Source organism: Cnephaeus nilssonii (genome assembly GCF_951640355.1).
Source record: "Cnephaeus nilssonii genome assembly, chromosome: 12".
Taxonomy (NCBI): domain Eukaryota; kingdom Metazoa; phylum Chordata; class Mammalia; order Chiroptera; family Vespertilionidae; genus Cnephaeus; species Cnephaeus nilssonii.
In genome coordinates, this window is record NC_137083.1 from 44385325 (window position 1) to 44408024 (window position 22700).

General features: G+C 36.7%; 1 protein-coding gene across 3 annotated transcripts in view; it reads left to right on the forward strand.

The window, feature by feature from the left end:
- The window catches only part of SUGCT (succinyl-CoA:glutarate-CoA transferase), a 538921-nt gene that overhangs the window by 10520 nt on the left and 505701 nt on the right, over positions 1–22700 (forward strand). For all 3 annotated transcript variants that reach the window (XR_013814318.1, XM_079786519.1, XM_079786520.1), the window contains exons 4-6: positions 3295–3380; positions 3896–3946; positions 9417–9537. Coding sequence is in view for 2 of the 3 variants with exons in the window: in XM_079786519.1 (XP_079642645.1) it covers positions 3295–3380; positions 3896–3946; positions 9417–9537 (258 nt within the window). In the remaining variant the exon portion in view is untranslated. The remainder of the gene's footprint in view (positions 1–3294; positions 3381–3895; positions 3947–9416; positions 9538–22700) is intronic.

Below are 22700 nucleotides of genomic sequence, written 5' to 3' on the forward strand. Positions count from 1 at the left end.
CTCCCCCTCACTCCGCAGATGCCCTTTGAGCTGTGGTGCTGTCCCAGGAATTCTAATTAATTTCCTTTTAATACGCACAAATCCACTATTATTATATATTACTAGCGTCCTGGTGCACGAATTTTGTGCACGGTGTGTGTGTGTGTGTGTGTGTGTGTGTGTGTGTGTGTGTGTCCCTCAGCCCAGCCTGCACCCTCTCCAATCTGGACTGCTGGCTCCCAACTGCTCGCCTGCCTGCCTGCCTGCCTAATTGCCCCTAACTGCTTCTGCCTGCCAGCCTGATCACCCACTAACCATGCTCCCCTGCCCTTCCCTGCCGGCCTGGCCATCCCTAACTGTCCTCCCCTGCAGGCCTGGTTGCCCCCAACTGCCCTCCCCTGCTGGCCCAGTCACCCCTAACTGCCCTCCCTTGCCAGCCTGGTTGCCCCTAACTGCCCTCCCCTGCTGGCCTTGTCCCTCCCAACTGCTCTCCCCTGCTGGCCTGGTCACCCCCAACTGCCTTTTCCTGCAGGCCTGGATCCCCCCAACTGCCCTCCCCTGCAGGCCTGGTTGCCCCCAACTGCCTTTCCCTGCAGGCCTGGTTGCCCCCAACTGCCCTCCCCTGCTGGCCGTCTTGTGGCGGCCATCTTGTGTCCACATGGGGACGGCCATCTTTGACCACATTAGGGCAGCCATCTTGTGTGTTGAGGTAATGGTCAATTTGCATATTACCTCTTTATTATATAGGACTAGAGGCCTGATGCACAAAATTTGCAGCCCCGGCTGCCTCACACCCTGTGGCCTCATGACCCCACCCACTGGTTGATCTGGAAGGTCCTTCCTGAAGGTCGTTCTGCTGCCATCTGGTCTAATTAGCATATTAGCTCTTTATTATATAGGATTACATTTATCTGACTTTGTTTATCAGGCTCCAGGTGGTAGAAGAACCTGGTAAATCCTGCTTTCCAGAGGAAATACTTGATTTACCAAGCCATTGATATTTATTGCTTTTAGTCTTTGCTGGATACATGCTGAAAAATGTTTAATTTCTAGCTAAACCTCTTTTCCAGGTTCCATAAAATTTCTAATTTCCACATTGCTATCAATTTCAATACCACAGCACTTTCTAATTCCAACCACTTGGTCTTCCATTCTAGATAGAGCATCCAATCTAATTTCTCTTGCTATTTCAGTTTATCAGTAGATGAAATATTTTTATCTATATTAATTTTAGAAATTGTTATTTTTTATTGACTTAGGCCTATTTTCCCTTTGTGCTTTTTCCTTTCCAAGGTGGGGGACACCTTCCTTTGTCTGGGCCTTTATTATGTCTCATAGCCATACACTTGGTATCAAGCTTCATTTCCAGCAGATGCTCATCATTCTTTTTCTGTCTGATTGATCTCTTTCTTTTGCCCAATACATTTTAGTGTGCATATTACATATACTTAATTTTTTTGGGTTTTCAAAATAGTTATTCAACACAAATATGAGGGAAAATGACTTGGCAGTATTTTCAAATTTCAGTAGAGAACTAGTCACTTTTTGTGTCCAGTTCTTTCATTAAATAAAAGTTGGTTGTAGTTTGCTGACTTAGATTATTTTTATTTGTGTAATCAAAGAGTATATCAAGCTTAAGTATATATATTTTTTCTTTTTTTGAGAGTTAGTCAGGGAGTGTAAACTATATGCCTGCAGGGCCAGGCAGGTAACCTAAATGAGTAAAAATGGACTGTGTAAAATGATATGGCTGATATTCCAGGACTGTCCTCAGTAGGTGGGGATGTGAAGGGAGGGATGTTGGTTTTTTTGTTCACTGCTGTGTGTACTCTTCAGAGAGCAGTGTCTGTGACATCGCAGGGGCCAATAAATATTTGCTCAATGAATGAATGTGCTAAAATATCAATTAAGGGCATCTGAATTTTTATATGAGATCTCCAGATTTTGAAATCATGGCAGCTAGTTAAAAACTTTAAATTATGTGAGGGTCAAATAAAACATGACTTCCTAATTGCTGGTTTTACCAATTTGTGACCTTTAATGTTTAAATATATTTCCTGTCATGTGCTATTATTGGCCCTGATTCTTCTGCCTCTCTTAAAACCCTGGTTGTATACCAGGACAAGGTGGGGCAGGAAAGCCTTGTAGTCCTCCAGTTTAGATTTGTGACATTATCTCTAGCTGAGAGATGAATTCAAACATTGAAAATAAACTGTCTAATTTTAACCTTGGCATTGCTTCATTTAAAAAATTTTTAAAAAATATATTGGGACCCTCAAACTATAAAAAATTAAATAATTGAGTCTATTATTTACCTCTATTTTTTTCCTGAATTCCAAAGGGCTGTGTCTATTTTTCTTGGTTAATTTCAGTAAAGTCTAATGGACTGTTAGATTAATTATATAATTAAAATGAGATTGGAATTTAAGCTTTACATATATTCCCAAATTCTTTTTGGGAGGCTCGTGATAAATACTTTAACTGCAATTACATAGTTGATTAGTTACGTATATCAATATTTAATCAGAAGTTGTATTATAAAATTTTTAAGTGATACTGTTTTGTGCCATTTAATTGCTGATCCAGTTTCTGAGTTCTGTGTGCATTGTCTGTCCGTTGCTTGCTGTGCAAAGAAAACTTTTTCCTGTAACTCCATAGTGTTGTCTGAATCAAACACAAAGACATTCCAGAATCCCTTGAAATAGATGTCCAGAATAAAATACCCTATTTTTGATGTTTTAAAAACTTTTACCTTGAGGCAAGACCTAGAGTAAAATTTTATTCTAACATAGTATTTTAAATTAGCTGAATTTGCTGTTCAGTAACTTATTTTGCCTCTTCTAATTTGTTGTTGCTACAGAATTTTTATATAGTGTTTTTAGCATAGGCTCACATGCCATTGTATCATGCCATTTTATCACTGATCATTATTCTGATTTAAATAATATTTAACAAACATCTTTTGCAGACTCAACATTTTCTTTGCATATTTAATGCCAAGAAACAAAGACTGAATTGTTTGCCAAAAACTGAGTATAATTTCTCCCCCCTCAAATTTGCCATTTATTAAATGTAAAGACTGCTGGTAGGATATTTCCTTCTGGATTTTGACTTTCAGGGATGGATTTTAGTGAAAATATAGGAAAGATTTAGTGATTAACATTGACAGGTAAAGAGTTTGGACAGTTCTAATTCCACTTAACAGCACTGCTTTGTTCAGCCATCTGTGGATGCATCTGATGAGTGAGACTTTGGTCTGAAATGTCTCATGATGTTTCAGAGTTATAGATTAATAACTCATACTGTTATTTTCAGGAGCTGGTGATGATACACGAACTTGGGGGCCACCTTTTGTGGGGACAGAAAGTACTTATTTTCTCAGTGTAAATCGAAATAAAAAAGTAAGAATATAATTTTTTCTGCTTTCTTTGTGTAATTCTCTTATAAAAACAAAACTTTTGATATCCCAGTTTGTTTGTTTTTACCCTTTTCTGTAGATGTAATTAATATTTTAAATAAGGTGAAATTTTATTCATTCGACAGTTACAAATAGAAACAATAGATCTTTTTACTAATCTTCCCTACTAACTTAAAACGAGAATTTATAATGGTTTATAATGGAAATAATTTTATTAAACTTATTAAATGGTTCTTTACATTTGTTATTATTTTGGAGATTGATAACTGCCTAAAAGTGGGTATTATTATTTGAAACATTTTTACTGTAATCCTTGCTACATTCTAACATATCTAAATTGCAAATAAAATAAGTAAAGGTGATTTAAATATTTCTTCAGGAGGAAAATACATTTGCTTTAAGAGGAGAATCTATGGTATGATTTGCTTCCTTGTTGAACTGTTAGTATTAACAAAGAATTTTATGATACCATTTTAATATAGATATTTTAATTTTTAGAGTATAGCTGTTAATATCAAGGATCCAAAAGGAGTGAAAATCATCAAAGAGGTACAGTATGCTCAATGAAACGCATGTTACCACCGGGGTTGTAATTAGGGATTTGAGCAACAGAGTAAAAGTGTTTTAAAACTTTGTTTAATTGACAATCTGTAATTTTTTTGTACACACCATTTAAGAATTTAACATTACTTTTATAATAAGTATAATTTGCTTTATAATTTCTTTTATGTTGTGTATAATGTTTCTTCACACTGTGAAGGCATTCCATTGTAGTACTAGCTGCTATTGACTGAGTGCCTACTCTGTATTAGATCTTAGGCTTGGGCACTTTACTTACATTATCGCCTCAAATCCTCAGAATACATGAGGTATTAGAGTCTTCATTTTCACAGGTGTGAAATGAGTCTAATGGGGCTTAAGTGATGCTCTGAAGATCACATAGCTAGTAAAAGGAAGAGCTGAAATTTTGAACACTGGGTCACGTTACTGGAGAGCCAAAACTTTTTGTTGTTGTTAGTCCTCACCGGAGGGTATTTTTTCCATTGATTTTGAGAGAGAGTGGAAGGGCCCTTCATTCTCAGGCCCTTCTTCATATGTTCTCTGTAGTTTACTATTACTATTATTATTCTTATTATTATTCTTATTATTATTTATCTAAGGGATTGTTCTTTCCTTAATTCTTCACTTTCTGCTCTACCTTTCTTAGTTTCATCTTTAGTTTCAGTTCCTACTTCTTTGCTTTTATTTCAGGACATTCTGATATTTTATCTAGTCAAGGTTTCAGATTTGATTGAACAGATACGGCACCATTTCAGCAGGGCTTCTCAATGGGGCAGTGTTGGGTGGAATTCATAACTCTTACTGCTAAGACATTTGAACATTTTAGGCCAACATGTATCATTCTGATCAAAATAAATGAATTGATGGGACTTGCTTTTCACCCTCTTTGGGTTTTACCAGTGTCCACCACACTATAACAATTTTATTTTATTTTTTTATTTTTTTATTTTTTAAAAATATATTTTATTGATTTTTCACAGAGAGGAAGGGAGAGGGATAGAGTTAGAAAAATCGATGAGAGAGAAACACCGATCAGCTGCCTCCTACACGCTCCCTACTGGGGATGTGCCCGCAACCGAGGTACATGCCCTTGATTGGAATCGAACCTGGGACCCTTCCGTCCGCAGGCCGACGCTCTATCCACTGAGCCAAACCGGCCAGGGCACTATAACAATTTTAAATTACATTTCATTGTGGGCTTGATTTCTCTGATTGATAATAATAAATTACATTTCAGCTCATAATAAACTTTGGTTGTCTGGGACATTATTCATACTTAAGGGTTTTAGCTAGTTATATCACTTATAACTTACGCATCTTATGGCCTAGAGCAGTGGTTCTCAACCTTTCTAATGCCGCGACCCTTTAATACAGTTCCTCATGTATTAGGAACTGCTGCTGTAGAGCCTAAGACCATCAGAAAACACAGATATTTACATTACGATTCATAACAGTAGCAAAATTACAGTTATGAAGTAGCAATGAAAATAATTTTATGGTTGGGGGTCACCACAACATGAGGAACTGTGTTAAAGGGTCGCAGCATTAGAAAGGTTGAGAACCACTGGCCTAGAGGAAAAATTATTTTTGCCTAGTTTTTTTTTTTTTATATATTCTTTAGGGCATGGATTTCTTTTTTGACCTTAAGAATAGTAAAATAACATCTGTATTCAGACCTTGGTGGCTATTATTGCTAATATAATGAGTCTAGTTTATAGACATGGTTCCAAAGTATTATACTAAGCCATCAGTTGGATATTTGAGAGCCCCCCAAAATATGACTCCTTTGTCAAGTAGGTTAACCAAAAACAGGTTGTGTGGAAAACAAAACTCTGCTTAAAAAATCTATGTGGAGCCTGGTATTTTCATGGCAATATTATATGATAACTTTCTAACATGTTATCTATATTTCAGTTACTTTTCCATGTTAATTAGTTGACAGCCACACTATCCATACTGTATCCACAGAACAATGTCATAGGTTTTATTTTCCTCCAACATTGTACTGTGAAAAATTAAAACATAACAAAAACATTTAAAGATGCAACAGTTTTAACATTTTGCCATATTTGCTTATTTACATATGTATTCATGAGTATGCATATGTTTATGTGTGTATTTTTGAACCATTCGAAAGTAAGTGAAAGAAACTTTGTCCTGAAATCCTTCAGAATACATCTCCTACAGATAAGGATATTCCTTGACATAAGATTTAAAAATTATTTCATGATTTTTAAAACTCATAAATATGGTTACATTATCATCATCACTTTCCCCTCTACTTCTGATGTTGCTCATCCATTCTGTTCCTAAGTTGCACCTTATAAAGAGAACTCAGAATTTGGTACGGTATATTTCAACTTGATTTTAGTTCTTATTTTACTCTGTGATTGGTAGGAAGAATTAATTTTTCCCTTTCAGAAAAAAAGAGATGGTGGGTTCTCTAATTCATAAAAATTGTGCTTGTTTTTTATTCTGGGCGACCTTCTAGAAGAGGTTATTAGGTAATTTGTGAGCAACTCGATGAGGCAGAGGTGATCACCAGTAAAACTGGGAACCAGTCTCTTTTTTTCTTTACTTTCTAGTAGATTATTAAGTCAGGGAATCCAGTAAACAAATTTCATCTCCACTGGAGCAGTTAACTTGTATAATACTTGAAGATAATGTGGAGATCAGTGTAACTCAGAAGTTTTCTGATGGCTCTGATTTTAGCACTGTTCTGTTTAGAATTTTTATGAATGACTTTGCTAAAGCTATAGGGAACATACATGATATTGAAATGGGTGAATATCCTGAAACAAGAGAGGGAGAGATAATATTTTGGATGACACATTCACTAAGAATATCTATCTAGTAAGTAGCTAGTTTTTATTTATTTAAAATAAATATTTACAAAATGGAGAAAAGGATAATTTCTGCCCTATATTATTTTCCAGGGATATTTTATCAATAAATATCAATATGCATATATATAGAGTTCGTGGGTATCATAAAAAACTACTGGAGAAATATTTAGCTCTTAAACTCAACTTTTGCATACTTTTTTTTTTTATCACATTGTACTCTCAGACTGCATGTTACTCTGAGTACATTTTTAGATAAAAATTGTTTCTCTTGTTATATAAGTAATAACTGTTCATGGGCAAAAAGTTTAATATTTTAGCATATCATATCAAATCTCTTTACACCCTTGAATACCAATTTTTCTCCCCAAAACATGGGATAATACCATGTACATTGTTTTTTTAAAATTTGATTTTTTTGGTTAATAAAAATATTTTGAATAATTTTCTACTAGTATAAGTTATTCATTATATTTATATTTGTGTTTTGTTGAAACAGTGAATTTGTGCTCCATCTGGATACTTTATATGGATTGAGTTGTGATTTAGGATTCCATAGAAGTCTAAAAATACAAATACCCTGCATTGTTAAAAAATTTGTTTTTATTGTGGTAAAATATATATAATAAGAATTTCCATTTTAATAACTTTCAAGTTTACAATCCAGTGGCATTAATTACATTTAGTGTACAACCATCAATCTATTTATAAAATATTTCATCACCCCAGGCAGTAACTCTGTATACATTAAGTAATAATTCTACACTTCCCTCTCTACCCAGTCCCTAATAATCTCTTGTCTATTTTTTGTCTCCGATTTCTCCTATTCTGGATATTTCATGTAAGTGAAATCATACAATATTTGTACTTTTATGTCTGGCTAATTCACTTAGCATAATACTTTCAAGGTTCATTCATGCTGTAGCATGTATCAAAACGTTTAATAGCTAATAATATTCCACTTTATGGATATATTGGTCTGTTGTTGGACAGGAGTAGTTGCCACCTTTTGGCAATTGTGAATAATGCTGCTATGAACATTTGCAAACAAGTATCGGTTTGCGTCCCTGTTGTCAATTCTTTTGGGTATATGCCTATGAGTGGCATTGCTGGGTCATATGGTAATTCTATATTTAACTTTTTGAGGAACTGACATGAGTTTTTTAAAATAAAAAATAATTTATTAGGTGCCATTTGCATAAGGTACTATTTTATGCACCATGCAGAAATATGACCAGTGTAAAAGCCTAGATGTGCTTGATATACAAGTAGTTTTTTTTTTTTTTAGTGCCTGCAGGAGTGCCTTGTAAGTAGTAAATAGAGGCTCAGAGAAATATTGTGGAATACATTGATGTGTAACTGTAGATTTGTGTTGTATTTAATACTAACCCCTGCCGTCTCTCCAAATCCCCAAGCAATACTTAGTTGAAAATTAACAATAAATAAATGTATATTTATTGGGATTCTCCCTGGAGCATGCTGCATGGAGTTGCCCACAGCATAAACAGGTCACATGGTAATCAGCACCTAAAATTTGGAAAAGGTGCCTATGCTTGAAACTTGGGGTGCATACTTAAACCTTCCTGTCGTAATATATTTATCATTCCTCTCCAGTCGGTGGTCGCCGAGGCTTCTGGTGCGTCTGTGTCAGGAGCTCTGGAGGATGACAGCTTATTTCCTTGAGATGTGTCCTCAGATCTCCCTTCCCACAAATTTGGTTGTCAGGCAATTCCATATACACAGCCCAAATTTGGTGATACAGTAATAGACAAACATTCAATTTTTAATAATAGTATATTTTTATTGATTTCAGAGAGGAAGGGAGAGGAAGAGAGAGATAGAAACATCAATGATGAGTGAGAATCATTGAACTGTTGCCTCCTGCATGCCCCAGCCTGGGGATCAAGCCCACAACCTGAGCACGTGTCCTGCCTGGGAATTGAGCCGTGACCTCCTGGTTCATGGATCAATGCTCAACCATCAGCCATACTGGCTGGGCTGTTACAGATAGTTATTGATACACTGGGTTACAGTTTAATAGTGTTTTTTTTTCAGTTTAATAGTTTAAAAAATGGTTCATTTAATATTTTGAACACACTGGAAAGAAAGCACCTGTAAAGTTTGAGAGCATGTAAGAATCAAGTTTACATGTGCCTAGATGTGCATGTTGTAATGAGGAATATCACATAATGAGGATGGAGAAGTAGTAAAGACATTATATTTAGTTTTTTTAAGGGTTCAAAAGATGTTTTTTATATATTTTCTTTACTTATATTTTAATTTTTCTACCTCAACATCTGAAAATATATTTGCACCATGTAGCCTAGATATTTTTTTACATTTAACATAAGCAGATCCATTTAATACTATGGTATTTATTGAAAACTTTAATAGCCATTGTTTTACTGGCATTAATACCTCAAGTAGTTGACCAGAGCCTTTATGTTGATCTAATTCTACTTTGTAATTCTACTTTTCCTGTGCTTTTTGTATGGACTATTAAAAAAAATGAGGGTCAATTTTGTTTACGGAAATTAGAATTCTGAAATGTGAAGATTTGTTAAATGTTTAACAGCCATTTAAGAAATCTGATTCGTCTCCACCTCTTCCTTCAGCTTGCAGCTGTGTGTGATATATTTGTGGAGAACTACGTCCCTGGCAAGCTGTCTGCAATGGGCCTGGGATACGAAGAGATAGACAGAGTCGCTCCTCACATCGTCTATTGTTCCATCACAGGTATTTCAGTGCCACACACTCGCCAGCGAATAGATTTCCCAGTTTCTATAAGAAACCTCTTACTCATGTTAGTTTTCTTGACACTGTTCTGCTCTTCTTCCCCTCCCAAGACATTTTAGATTCCTAAAAAGTAACCTTTAAAAACATTAACTTAAATGAACATTTTTGTCATGTATTTATTAGCAATTTAAATTTCTGTGAATTGTCTGTCTATAATTTTTTAATTTTGCAGATATTTTCAAAGTACTATTAACTCATATAGAATTACAGTTGAAATGTTAATAGCCTTTAAGATAATACAAGAACTCAACATATCTCTTCAATATATTCAAAAGTGCTAAGCCAAGGAAAAGAGTGCTATAAAGTCTTTCAGCCTTTGTAGTGACGTGTGTGTGTGTGTGTGTGTGTGTGTGTGTGTGTGTGTGTATGAGTGTGTGTGAATTTAGGTCAAAGGGGAAAATAGTCATCATATTGGTTAATTTTATATATTTAATAAACATAATACCACATTTTTTGGTTTCATTATTTTATGTACGACATCTTCTTTATCTAATTGTCTATTATGGGCACTTTGACTGTTTCAATATCTTGGCTATTATAAATAATGCTTTAATGAACATAGAATTGCATATAACTTTTTGAATTAGTGTTTTGGAATTATTTTGATAAATACTCAGAAATGTAATTGTTAGGGCATCTGATATAAGTATTGCTACCCTAGCTTTTTTTTCATTTTCATTTGCATGAAACATCTTTTTTCATTCCTTTACTTTTAGTCTGTGTGTCTTTTAATCAGAAGTGGGTCTTTTTTAGACAGCATATGTATGGATCTTGTTTTCTTATCCATTTAGCTATCCTATGTCTTTTATTGGAGCATTTAATACATGTACTTTTAAAGTGATTATTGATAGGTACATAGTTATTGTCTTTTTATTGTGATATTTATTTTCTCCCCCCGCCCCTCTTCTTCTAAAAGAAGTCCCTTTAACATTTCTTGTAATACTGGTTTGGTGATGATGAACTACTTTAGCTTTTTCTTGTCTATATATCAATATGAGATCAGGATTAAAATGTTTTTATTGATTTTAGAGCGAGAGGAAGGGAGAGGGAAGAGAGAAACATTGATGTGAGAGAGAAACATCGACTGGCTGCCTCCGGCACATCCTGTACTGGGGGTTGAGCCTATAACCCTGGCATTTGCCCTAACCAGGAATCAAACCAGTGATCTTTTGGCTCATAGGATGAAGCTCAACCAACTGAGCCACTTGGCTGGGCAGAATTTTTTTCTTAAAATATTGCAGTCCAGTGGAAATGTTGAGGTCTAAAATATTAAAATAGGTAAAATGTTATCTTTTGAATTGCCCCATTACCATAAATATACTACATATGTGACAAATGTAAAATCGTATCCTATCTAATAAAGAGGGAATATGCTAATTGACCGTCACACCCTCACAAAGATGATGGCGCCCACAGCCAATAAGGAGGGAATATGCTAATTGACTGCCATGCTCTCAAAGATGGCGACACCCACAGCCACAAGATGGAGGCACCCAGTCTCCTCAGCCCTGCTGGGGTGCCTCCCTCTGGAGTCCCCCAGTCCCCTCAGCCCTCCAGCCGCCCAGGGCCAGCCTGAAGTGCAGGCAAGCCCAGGGCTGCCCGAGGCTCAGGTAACCAGGGCCGGCTGAGGCTTGCGCTGCCAGGACTGGCAGCAGCAGAGATGTGATGGGGCATTGCCTTCCCCTGATCGCCGGGTCACCTCCTGCCCCTGAGGGTTCCTGGACTGTGAGAGGGGGCAGGCCGGGCTGAGGGACCCCCCTTCAGGGCATGAATTTTCATGCACCGGGCCTCTAGTATGACAATAAGAATTTATTTCTCATTCTCATGAATGTGGGCCAACTGGGATTCAGCTGGTAAACTGATTTGACTTGGCTCCATATTGCAGCTTGGGGCCTGGTTTGCTCTACATGTCTCTTGTACTCCTTGGACCAGTGGCTACCAAATGCATGTTCTATTCCTAGTGAAAGGCAGGAGTGCAAAGAGAACAAGCCTAATCTCACAAGCAAGTTTACAGCCTCTCCTCACGTAACATCTGCTAACATTCCTTTGGTCATGGAAAATCACATGACCAAGCCCAACATCAATGGGTCATGAAATATATATTCTACTCTTGTGGCAGGAACTACAAAGTCACATGACAAGGAGGTGGATTCTGAGGAGGTGAAGACTGGGAATGACAATGCATTTTATCACATCGCCTAGTCCCGTGGTCGGCAAAATGTGGCTCGCGAGCCACATGCGGCTCTTTGGCCCCTTGAGTGTGGGTCTTCCAAAAAATACCACGGCCTGGGCAAGTCTATTTTGAAGAAGTAGTGTTAGAAGGAGTTTAAGTTTAAAAAATTTGGCTCTCAAAAGAAATTTCAATCATTGTACTGTTGATATTTGGCTCTGTTGACTAATGAGTTTGCCGACGACTGGCCTAGCCAAATAAAATGCTAATCTACTTGGGAAGCCTCACACTTGCCAAAATTCCACATCTATAACTAATTGTGGTTAGAGTCAGAAGTTCTTCTGGGCCACGGCTTATGACTGGAGAATCTCTAAGTTTTCTTCTCATTCTCAGATCCTGTATTAACATTTTAGTGCGGCAAAGGGCCTTGGATATAGATAATATAATTCAGAAGTTTTCAGCTCAGGGGAAATTGGGGGTATCATATGTTTTTAAGTAATAGGAATGCGGTAATAAGGAGGTGATGGGGAGAGGCATGTGTAGACTGAAAAAATACCTCTCATGATTCTGTAATTCCCTACATTCATATCTAACCGTCATTAGAAGAACACCCATACGGTACTGTCTCCTTTATTTCCTGATAAAGAAACAGATCCAGAGCAGCTAAGGCACCTAAGTTCACACAGCTCTTTAATGGCAGACGGGTTTAAGATTCAGGCTTCTTGACTAATATTAAGTGTCTCTATGCTTTTCATACTTAGACATATATCATTGTTAAGTGATGACATGGATTTTGTGATTACAAGACACTGAACAGCTGTAGTTGAGAATAATATATTTTTGCTATTCTCTTTCATTGGTTGTTAGTCGTATTTGCGATGGAAGAAATCATGAAAAAATGTGCTCATCAGGGAGTCTAAATTTCAACAGAATCTTTTAGAATCAAAGGTCATTTATGAGTCATGAGTTTGTGTGTGTGTATAAAGCAAGGGCCATCTCTCTTTTAAAAGTCTGATATTCTTGGTAATCAGTGTTTGCTTTTTATTTTTTCGTAAGACTGATTAGATCAGTCTAAAGTTGCACATGTTATGATTGAGATCCTAGACTTTCCTGATGTTTCCCAGTGGTATTGCTGTCTCGTCAGTGCTGTCCAAGCTCAAATAGTCTGTTCTCATCCCATGTTGGTTGGCCTTACTGCTTATGTGAGCAATCTTAGAATGGTTAGGAGATTTACTCTAATGCATCCTGACTGTTGTGTGGTTGAGATTGCCTCGGGCTGTGAAATCTGGTCTGCAGGACAGAAATGCTAGACTGATCACCAGGGAGGAAGGACCCGATTATTTTTAGTAGCATGATCCTTCTGTCATTTCAGAGGAAGCAGAGTATGGACATTAGGGGGCAGTGTTTAAAAAGTTATAATCCACTAGCAATTTCATTTTGAGAGACCTTTAGGATTTTCTTCGTGCCCCTGGATAGAGAGAATATCTGAAAGGACCTATTTATACTTTTTTAAAAGCCACCATTCTGTACCTCTCTATACTTTTAGAATTCTATCGATATTTTCCTTAACAATTTAAAGTTGTACCTTCTTTCCTTTGTATACCCTGAGCATGTTATTAGTTATAAAAATTTAGCAGTATGAATTTCGTATACCACATTTAAAAATATTTTCTTTCTTCTTGTTTACTTCGTTATTCTTTCTTTCCAGAAGGATAAACATTACATTATATTTTTGACTAGACTAATTTTGTGGTAGGAACAGTACATATGCCCTTTAATTACAACCCCCCCTTTTCTTTTTTTTAAGGAAAGAAGTTTGGAAAGTGCCTTTTTGTGTTTTTGTGAATTTCCCAGTGGCATTTTCTTAATCTCTGTCCTTGTATGGACAGATTGCAGGGTCCTACTTGGACCACATGAGGACCTCTTAGGGAAATGGAAGTGAGTTAATGGGTACCAAAAAGCCATTATATCATTGGTGTAGGTGGAGTCCTGCCTTGGAGCCTTCTGTGTGGCTGAAGCTCTGAGGTGGCTCTTTGTCTTATAGGGAGCTTTGTAAGATCCTCTGAGACCTCAGACTGAAGTTTTTCCCCTTCAGCCTTTGTGTGTGTGTGTTTTCCTTATAAAGAGTCTATCTGTTCAGGTCACCTTATCCTATAAGCAGCCCTCATGGGTAAAACTCCTTTTGAATGAACTAGTTCTGCTCTCCTGATAGTCTGCTTGGCCCATAGGGAAAACTCCCCTTCCTCCTCTTCACCATTGGAGGAAGTACAGTTCACTCCCAGATCTGTTAGTTCTGCAGCCTTTACTGATGTAACCATAGTCTCTTGTGTTTGACATAATTTTAAGCACATGTCAGGTCTTTGGTAATTTCAAAATCTCAGGCTAAGATTTCAGATACTTTTTATGAAGTATCTCTCATATGGCTTGAAGTAAAGGGGAGGTGGTTTGCTCCTCCCCTATGACATAGTGAAATGACAATTCTTCCTAAGGAAATCCTTACTAAAAGTCTTATTTACCTTTCTACCTTTTCGTGTGTACTCACAAATGCATAATAAACTAAGGGCAGCAAAACGGATTTCGTAGCATGACCTGCATTGTGTTCTGGCACTTAGGAATTCTTTCTGAGTTTGAAGCCTCAGCTGAAATTTATTTTGTTGAAGAAATATGTTTTTTCAGGTGATAGAGTAAACCTGAGATATCTGTCTTCAAAGTTTTTAGTATGAAGATATAATATTTCCTAAGATAAAAGTGTTTTGACTGATTTCCTATACATTGTCAGTTATTTAAACAAATGAAAAGGTCAAGTTTCTCCAGATATATAATTCTAAATAAATATATTTTTTTCAATAGCAAACACCACTTTAAAGCCAATCCTGTCTTGTTCCTGGGATAAGGAACATTATTAAAGTTTTCTTTGGAAACTCCTTATGAAACCGTAGGATTAAGAAAATCTACTGGATTAGAACATAGACAAAATGAGTCCCCAAAATGATGCAGTGGGTATCATCTCATGACATGATTTTATTCATATGAATGTATGTTTGAACTATTCAAGTTCCAAGATACTTTGATTTTTCTTGATTGTTCAATAAAAGAGAAATCCAAGACTTGAAAAGGAGTTTGATTTGTTTCTTCAATGCTTTCAAATTCCAGAAGCAAGACATAGCCTGGGCCTAGGAATATGGTGTAAAACAAGAGTCAGTTGGTTTTACTTTTGGTCTCTGATTTCTAATATGTGAATATAGTGACTCCCAAGTTAAAGAACCTTTTGGGGACCAGAGGCCAGCAAGAGGGAAAAAGATGACAATGTTAGTTAATGTCAAAACAGTAGTTATTTCAGAACTTTCACAAGTTAAATGTTTCATAGCGTGTGCCAGATAAACATGCCAAGACTTAACCACCATAGAAAAACTCTGTCGTCAGAACTGAATTGTTTCTCCTTTTAGTAATAGGCCTGGGAAATAAATCCATAAATTTAAAGAAGCAGTGCTAGATAAGAAGAAATGTCATACTTAAATAGGTAAAAAAAATAAATGTTAGATAAAATTTATATAACATTTATTTCAGGAATGCTAATGATTTTTTTCTGTTTAGCATTAGTGTGATATAGCCTTCAGCCCATTATTTGAACCATAGTATCTTTTTTCTTTTAAATATATTTTTATTGATTTCAGAGAGGAAGGGCGAGGGGGAGAGAGAGAGATAGAAACATCAATGGTGAGAGAGAATCATTGATGGGCTGCTTCCTGCATACCCCCTACTGGGGATCGAGCCCACAATCCAGGCATGTGCCCTTGACCAGAATCAAACTCAGGACTCTCTAGTCCGCAGGTCCATGCTCTATCCATTGAGCCAAACTGGCTAGGGCGACTATTATTTACTTTTGATATTTGTGATTAAAGATACTATGGTTCATCCATAGTATCTTGACTAGTCAAAGAGTTTCATACGCCCTTCCTTCCTTCCTTCCTTCCTTCCTTCCTTCCTTCCTTCCTTCCTTCCTTCCTTCCTTCCTTCCTTCCTACCTTCCTTTAAAATATTTTGTTGTTGAAAGTATTACATATATGTCCCCTTCCCCCCCCAATAACCCCCTCCAGCCTGCCCCTGCCCCCTGCCCCAGGCCTTCACCACCCTATTGTCTGTGTCCATGGGTTATGCATATATGCATACAAGGTCTTTGGTTGATTACCTCCCAGCTACCCACCCTCCCCCACCTTCCCTCCGAGATGCTGCACTCTGTTCCATGTCTCTGGACCCACTCCATTTATTTCTTATCAAATGCAAATAATATTTAGAGATAGCTGACGGTTTGGTACTTCTATGCTATGAATGGTTCTGGATTTTGGAGCTGATATTTCTCCATTAGTAGGTAGAGGTAGATGACTGCAACCCACAGTCCACACTTTTAAGGAAATACCAGGTTATAATTACCTTTTGTAGGACAGAGATTATGGGTCTAAAATAAAGTTTTCTTACAGCTTTCATCCACAGGAGAAAACCAGTTTTACTTTCCTTACTTGTTTTGGGAAATCCTAGTGTTCTAAAAAGGATTTTAATGTTTTATTTTTCATTTTGTCTTGTTGCAGATATATAGTTAGTTTACAAGACAGCATTAACCCTTTGCACTCGCTTGCTTTTTTCTCGATTCCTTTATTCTAATGCTAACCGTGTCGAGTTACACTCGACATCCGAGTGCAAAAGGTTAAGGATCATGCCTGGCTAGTACCCTTTTTATGTGAGAAGGAAAAAGGGATTACAGGGCAGCTAGGAGGTCAGGCCACATGCAAGGATATTCCTGATGGAGTTTCCTTTTCCATGCTGACTGTTCACTGGGATGCTGGTATTTCCTCTCTCTCAATATAGATTGAATGGCAAATTGTTTATAGAATCTGTATCTGAATTTTTAGCAGAGGTTTGTTGCACCAAGGTTTTTAGTCTCTTGCTTTAACTACCTGATACTATTATTAGGCTCGTGCCACAGATACTGTGTGAGGTCTGCCCTCTCTCCTGCCAACCACCCACCCCACCATGAATTGCTTCCAGAATTATTCTTGTCTCCACCCTGCTCATAGTGCATTTTCTTAGTTATCAAAGCATCCCAGCATGCTGTGCATGCCTACAAATCCTCACTTAATTTCTCCTTTGTTGTATACTAGAAATTGGTAGTCTATGAATGGTTGTGGAAACAGAAAAGTGAATGGGCTGATGGAGGACCTAAATTCTGGTTCTGGAAAATTGGCGTTTTTTTTTTTTTTTTTTTTTTTTTACATGCAGTTTATAGATTCTAGAATTAATGACTGTACCAGGCTACTCTTGGAAAATCTTGCATTTGTAGCTGGAGATGTTTAGCTATTTGCCACTAATCCTTATAGAAAAAAAAAAAAGGAATTAACAAACTATCACTAGTGTCCCTTGAGTCTTGCATGGTTAGGGATTTACATTCCAAGAACAATTTATACAATTAGAAAAAACCACGAAAGCAAGAGTTGCTCTGTGAAATTATTTTATTTTACTCTTTGGTTTACTATGCATATATACTACTTTGTAGCAGTTATGTTTTTATTAAATAACTAGAGGCCTGATGCATGAAGGTTCGTGCAAGAATGGGCCTTCCTTCTCCTGGCTGCCGGTTCTGGCCAGAGCTGCCTTTCCGCTCGGGCCCAGAGCCGCCTTTCTGCCTTCCCACGCTGCCCAGAGGCCCAGAGCGGCTGGGGTGGTGCGGAATGCCTGCGTTGTCCAATGGCGACGATGCAAGTGTCCCGCCCTGCCCCTGGCCGCTCGGTGCCTGTGTATGCAAATTAACCTGCCATCTTTGTTGGGTTAATTTGCATACTCACTCCTGATTGGCTGGTGGGCATCGCGAAGGTACGATCAATTAACATGTTACTCTTTTATTAGGTAGATAGAAGCCTGGCTCCTAGTGCTCCAAATGAGAGAAAAAAAGGGTTTTAGAATTAGCTATCATCATGATCAGTCATCTAAATTGTAAAAGTCTGGTCACCTTGTCTCTTAGGGAGATAGTGACGGGGCCAGCTGCATGTAAATTTTCCATGAATGAACCTCTCTTTACCAGGTGTGCTGATAGTAGGGGTGATGATTCCGTTCTTTGTATGTTTCAAACAAACATCTAATAGGTACAATAAAACAAAAATTAAAAACTCGTCAGCAAGGGCTGAAATAAAAAACCAGTGCAGATAATACCTTAACATAGAAATTAAAAGGGACTTTGTTAAAAAAAAATATCTTTGACCCCCCAAATCTCTGAAAATCTTTTCTTAGAATTCTAAATATTTTGCTACTTGCCATATAAAAAGTATCAATTAACTAATTAGGGCCTTGTAAAGATATGGAAATCTATCCTAATCTCTAACTGGTTGGCCTGTATGATTCTGATTCAGAATAGAACACATGACTTATCATTCAAGAATGTGCTTATTCCTTTGCACCAATCGTGCTTTTAGTGGAAATTGTCCCCTAAACATGGAATGTGATGTTATCTTCCCTTTAAGTGTTTTTTCCCCTCTCCCAGCTTTTTATTTTTATTACAATGCCTCTATAGATATTTTGATGGGATTTTGAGAGAAAGTATACTGGGATTGCTGTCTGCTGCCATGTTAACCCAGAAATTAGAAGGACCACTTTTGCTACATTTCCTGATATTTAGTCTGGCTCTAATGATATTCCCAGAGTGTTACAGATATTTATGTACCTCTGGTGCAAAGTTAGTATGAATTAAAAACATAAAGCTGGCTTTGTAACCTAACTGTATCAGGGGGAAACTTGGTATTGGTACATGATTTTGTGATAAGTCTGTTACCAAGTATTTTCAGGCTATGAGACCATCAGACCAAATGATAGTCCCCAAGTGATGATGGAGGAATGTATTGCTTCGACTAAATTGTGTGTGGAGATGACAAAAGCTGAACATCTCTAATCACATTATCAAGCCCATTTAATTTAGGTCTGCAACAGAAACTACTCTCTGTGCAATGGTTTTTCATACCCTGTAGGAAGTTTTCAATTCCTGGTAAAATTCGACAAATAAATAGAAATAACATTTTCAACAAAATAATGCCAGCCTAACCTTAGTTTTTTTATTCTTAGAAAAACACAGGGTAACCTTGGCTGGTGTGGCTTAGTTGGCTGAGCATCGTCCCATGCACCAAAAGGTCGCTCTGGTTTGATTCCTAATCAGGGTACATGCCCGGGTTGCGGGTTTGGTCCCTGGTCATTGTTTCTCTCTCACAGAGATGTTTCTCTCTCTTCCTCCCTCTCTCTCTAAAATAAATAACAACATTAAAAAAAAGAAAAGCATGATAAATTCTCAATTATTTATTTTTGGATTAGCTACAGAAAAATTTTGAACCTGGCCTGATTCCCCCAGATACAAAATGTTTTTTTTTAGATTCTTAGTTTATTAATCCTCTCATGAAGAATCTGTATAATCACCACAGGTAAAGTCACTGAAAAATCTTTACTCCTTTTTTTTTTTTGCGAGCATCAACATTGGCCTTTGCAGTACCCCTGATTTTCTTCATTCTGATCTTACGTTCTTTTCACTGTTTTTTCTTTTCTTTTTAAAAAATTCTTTATTGTTTAAAGTATTACATATAGTATTACATATGTCTCCTTTTTCCACCATTGACCTCTCCCTGGCCACCCCCACACCCCCACATATGCCCTCACACCCTAGTGCTGTGTCCATTGGTTATGTTTATATGCATGCACACAGTTCTTTGGTTGATCTCTTACCCCCATCTCCTCACTCCCCCCATCTTCCCTCTGAAGTTTGACGGTCTGTTCAATGCTTCTCTGTCTCTATTTTTGTTCATCAGTTTATGTTGTTCATTATATTCTACAAATGAGTGAGATCATGTGATATTTATCTTTCTCTGACTGGCTTATTTCGCTTAGCATAATGCTCTCCAGTTCCATCCATGCTGTTGCAAATGGTAGGAGTTCCTTCCTTTTTACAGCAGCGTGGTATTCCATTGTGTAGATGTACCACAGTTTTTTAATCCACTCATCTGCTGATGGGCACTTAGGGTGTTTCCAAATCTTAGCTACTGTAAATTGTGCTGCTATGAACACAGGGGAGTATATGTCCTTTCTAATTGGTGTTTCTGATTTCTTGGGATATATTCCTAGGAGTGGGATCACTGGGTCAAATGGGAGTTCTATTTTTAATTTTTTGAGGAAACTCCATACTGTTTTTCACAGTGGCTGCACCAGTCTGCATTCCCACCAGCAGTGCAAGAGGGTTCCTTTTTCTCTGCATCCTTTCCAGCACTTATCGTTTGTTGATTTGTTGATGATAGCCATTCTGACAGGTGTGAGATGGCATCTCATTGTCATTTTGATTTGCATCTAATTAGTGACTTTGAGCATGTTTTCATATGTCTCTTGGCCTTGATTTTTTTTCTTGAGGTCTTCTCAGACAGGCCATGTCTTATAAGTCTATGTTTGGGTTCATTTTTCTTTGGTTAATCCACAGAATCATAAGTCATACCAAAGCTAGTTGTCTTGCCACCACCAAGATGAGTTTTGAATCCATCTACAAAGATGACATTAGGTGTGGTCTTAAGGCATTTTGGCTAGTTTTTCCTGAATTTCTGTCACAGGTACTGTTGCCTTCCCAGGGTGAAGAACGTCAGTGACCGTTTGTTTCTGCTGAAGTAATCTGTTGGTCATGAACTTCCTGGTCCGGATAGTTACTGTGTCATTCATGATGGTGGTCAGTTTTCAAGCAGCCAGGGGTGAAAAGAGCTTTTTTTTTTTTTTTTTAAATAGTTCTTAGATAAAATGTTTTGAATTATTTTCCTTTGCCATTGTTTGGATTGTGGAAAAAAATGTAACTTTATCTTAATACTTGTTTAGCTGAAATAATGAGGGAGATAAGTATATTGAAATAAATCCACGTTTTTATATTGAAGATGCACTAAATGGACAACTTTTGTTTTGGTTTTTGGAGTCAGTGTCTTCGCCATCAGTGGAGATATCAAAGATATGAGTATGGTTAGATCTTCTCTTAGGATTTATCATGTTCTTAGCAAAACAAACAAAAAAACACACAAAAAAAATCCCCCCAAAACGCAGTTTTTATCACTTTGTATTGGTAAATGTACTTTGTAATTATCATTTGTTAGATATCTAATTATCAAATAAGCCAGATGTTTACATTAGCTATGTTTTTAAAAAAATATTTTTATTGATTACTGGATTTTATTTGATATCTTTCTTACTTGGATTCCTTTTATTCTTTTGTTTCATTGATCTCTGTTAAATAAAGATAGTGACATTACTTAACTAAATATTTTTCTCTTGGCAATGGAACAAGGCTAAAGGTGATTCTTGTTAATGTATCAGCCAATTGAGTTATTCATTTATCTGAATTTAATTTGAGATGATATTTAGTCTCTGTGAAGAGAATAGTACTGAACATTTTTGTGTTTTTTGCTTAAAATGTCCTTTCACAGGCTGACGTAGTGCTGCTATTTAGAGTGTGGGAATCTTGCTGTCAGGAATTGGTTTTATGTGAGAGTCTGGCTAGATTTTTATTTTCTTTTCTACTCATAGAGTGTGTTTAATATTTCTGTCACTTATAATTTGATTTTGTTCCTAAAAATGATAAATAGATAACAATGGTAATTCTCTTTATTCTTTAATGATTTTAAGGGGCATCCCAAAATGTGAGCTTCATTTGTCTTATAGAAAATGTTGACTCTTGGGATATAGATATAATTGCTGATACAGTTTCTTTTTAATAGATTCCATGAAAATATATTTGAATTTTTAATTTGAGGGCAAATTCTCCAGTTCATTTTCATTGTATCAGTATGGATGATAATATTTTTCCTCTCCTTACTTGAGTAAATTTTCTGGGATTTAGGATATTCTCACTCTCCCTTTCTCTCTTTCTCTCTCTCTGTGTATGTACATTATTGTGGGTGTAGTTAAGGTCACTTTAAGCATGATGCACTGGCATGATCATCAGAGCCTTTGCAATTGTAGATTCCATTTGGATGATGATAGTTTTGAAGGCTTTTCATTTTATTCTATAAAAAACTGCATATTATAGGCAAGATGGTGTCTTAATACTCAGTAATTCCTAACTCCTGTCAATCTTGTGAAAACATTTATCTTTATAATTTATGTGAAGAATATCATAGGCATGCATGAAATGGTATAAATACAAAACTATGTAGTAGTACAGGTAATGAGTGTTTAAGTTCCTACTGTTTGCTTAGTGTTATGCTAATTAGTTGGGGAAAATGAAACACATACATAAGAAACAATTGTCATCCGGCCAGCGTGGCTCAGTGATTGAGCATTGACCTATGAACCAGGAGGTCACAGTTCAATTCCTAGTCAGGGCACATTCCCTGGTTTTGGGCTCAGTCCCCAGTGTGGGGTGTGCAAGGGGCAGCCGATCAATGACTCTCTCTCATCATTGATGTTTCTATTCCTCTCCCTTTCCCTTTCTCTCTGAAATCAATAAAAATATATTAAAAAGAGAAACAATTGTCAAACAAAACATACTTTTATATATTGGCATCAAGTTGGGTGTCATAACACAAAATGGTAATTGTACGATAATGATATATCATCAGTGTAAAGATTTTTTTTTTTTTTTGCTTGGTATGCTTTTTCTGCATTGATGAATACTGATTAACTCACAAATTTATTTACCTTTTCTGACTAGGAATACATACTTAATAGTATTACTAGTATATTTTGATGCCTCTCTGGGATAGAGATTGAGGGATCTAATTTTAAAGGTTATTGAGGTAGCAAACCAAATTAATCACATTTTTGGTCTTTGGACAATGTATGAACTACTGATATTCATGGAAAATATTTTATTAAAGTGGTTACGTAGTAATGAGTGTCAACACTTCAATAATTACCTATAGAATTATGGTAAGTAGATGTG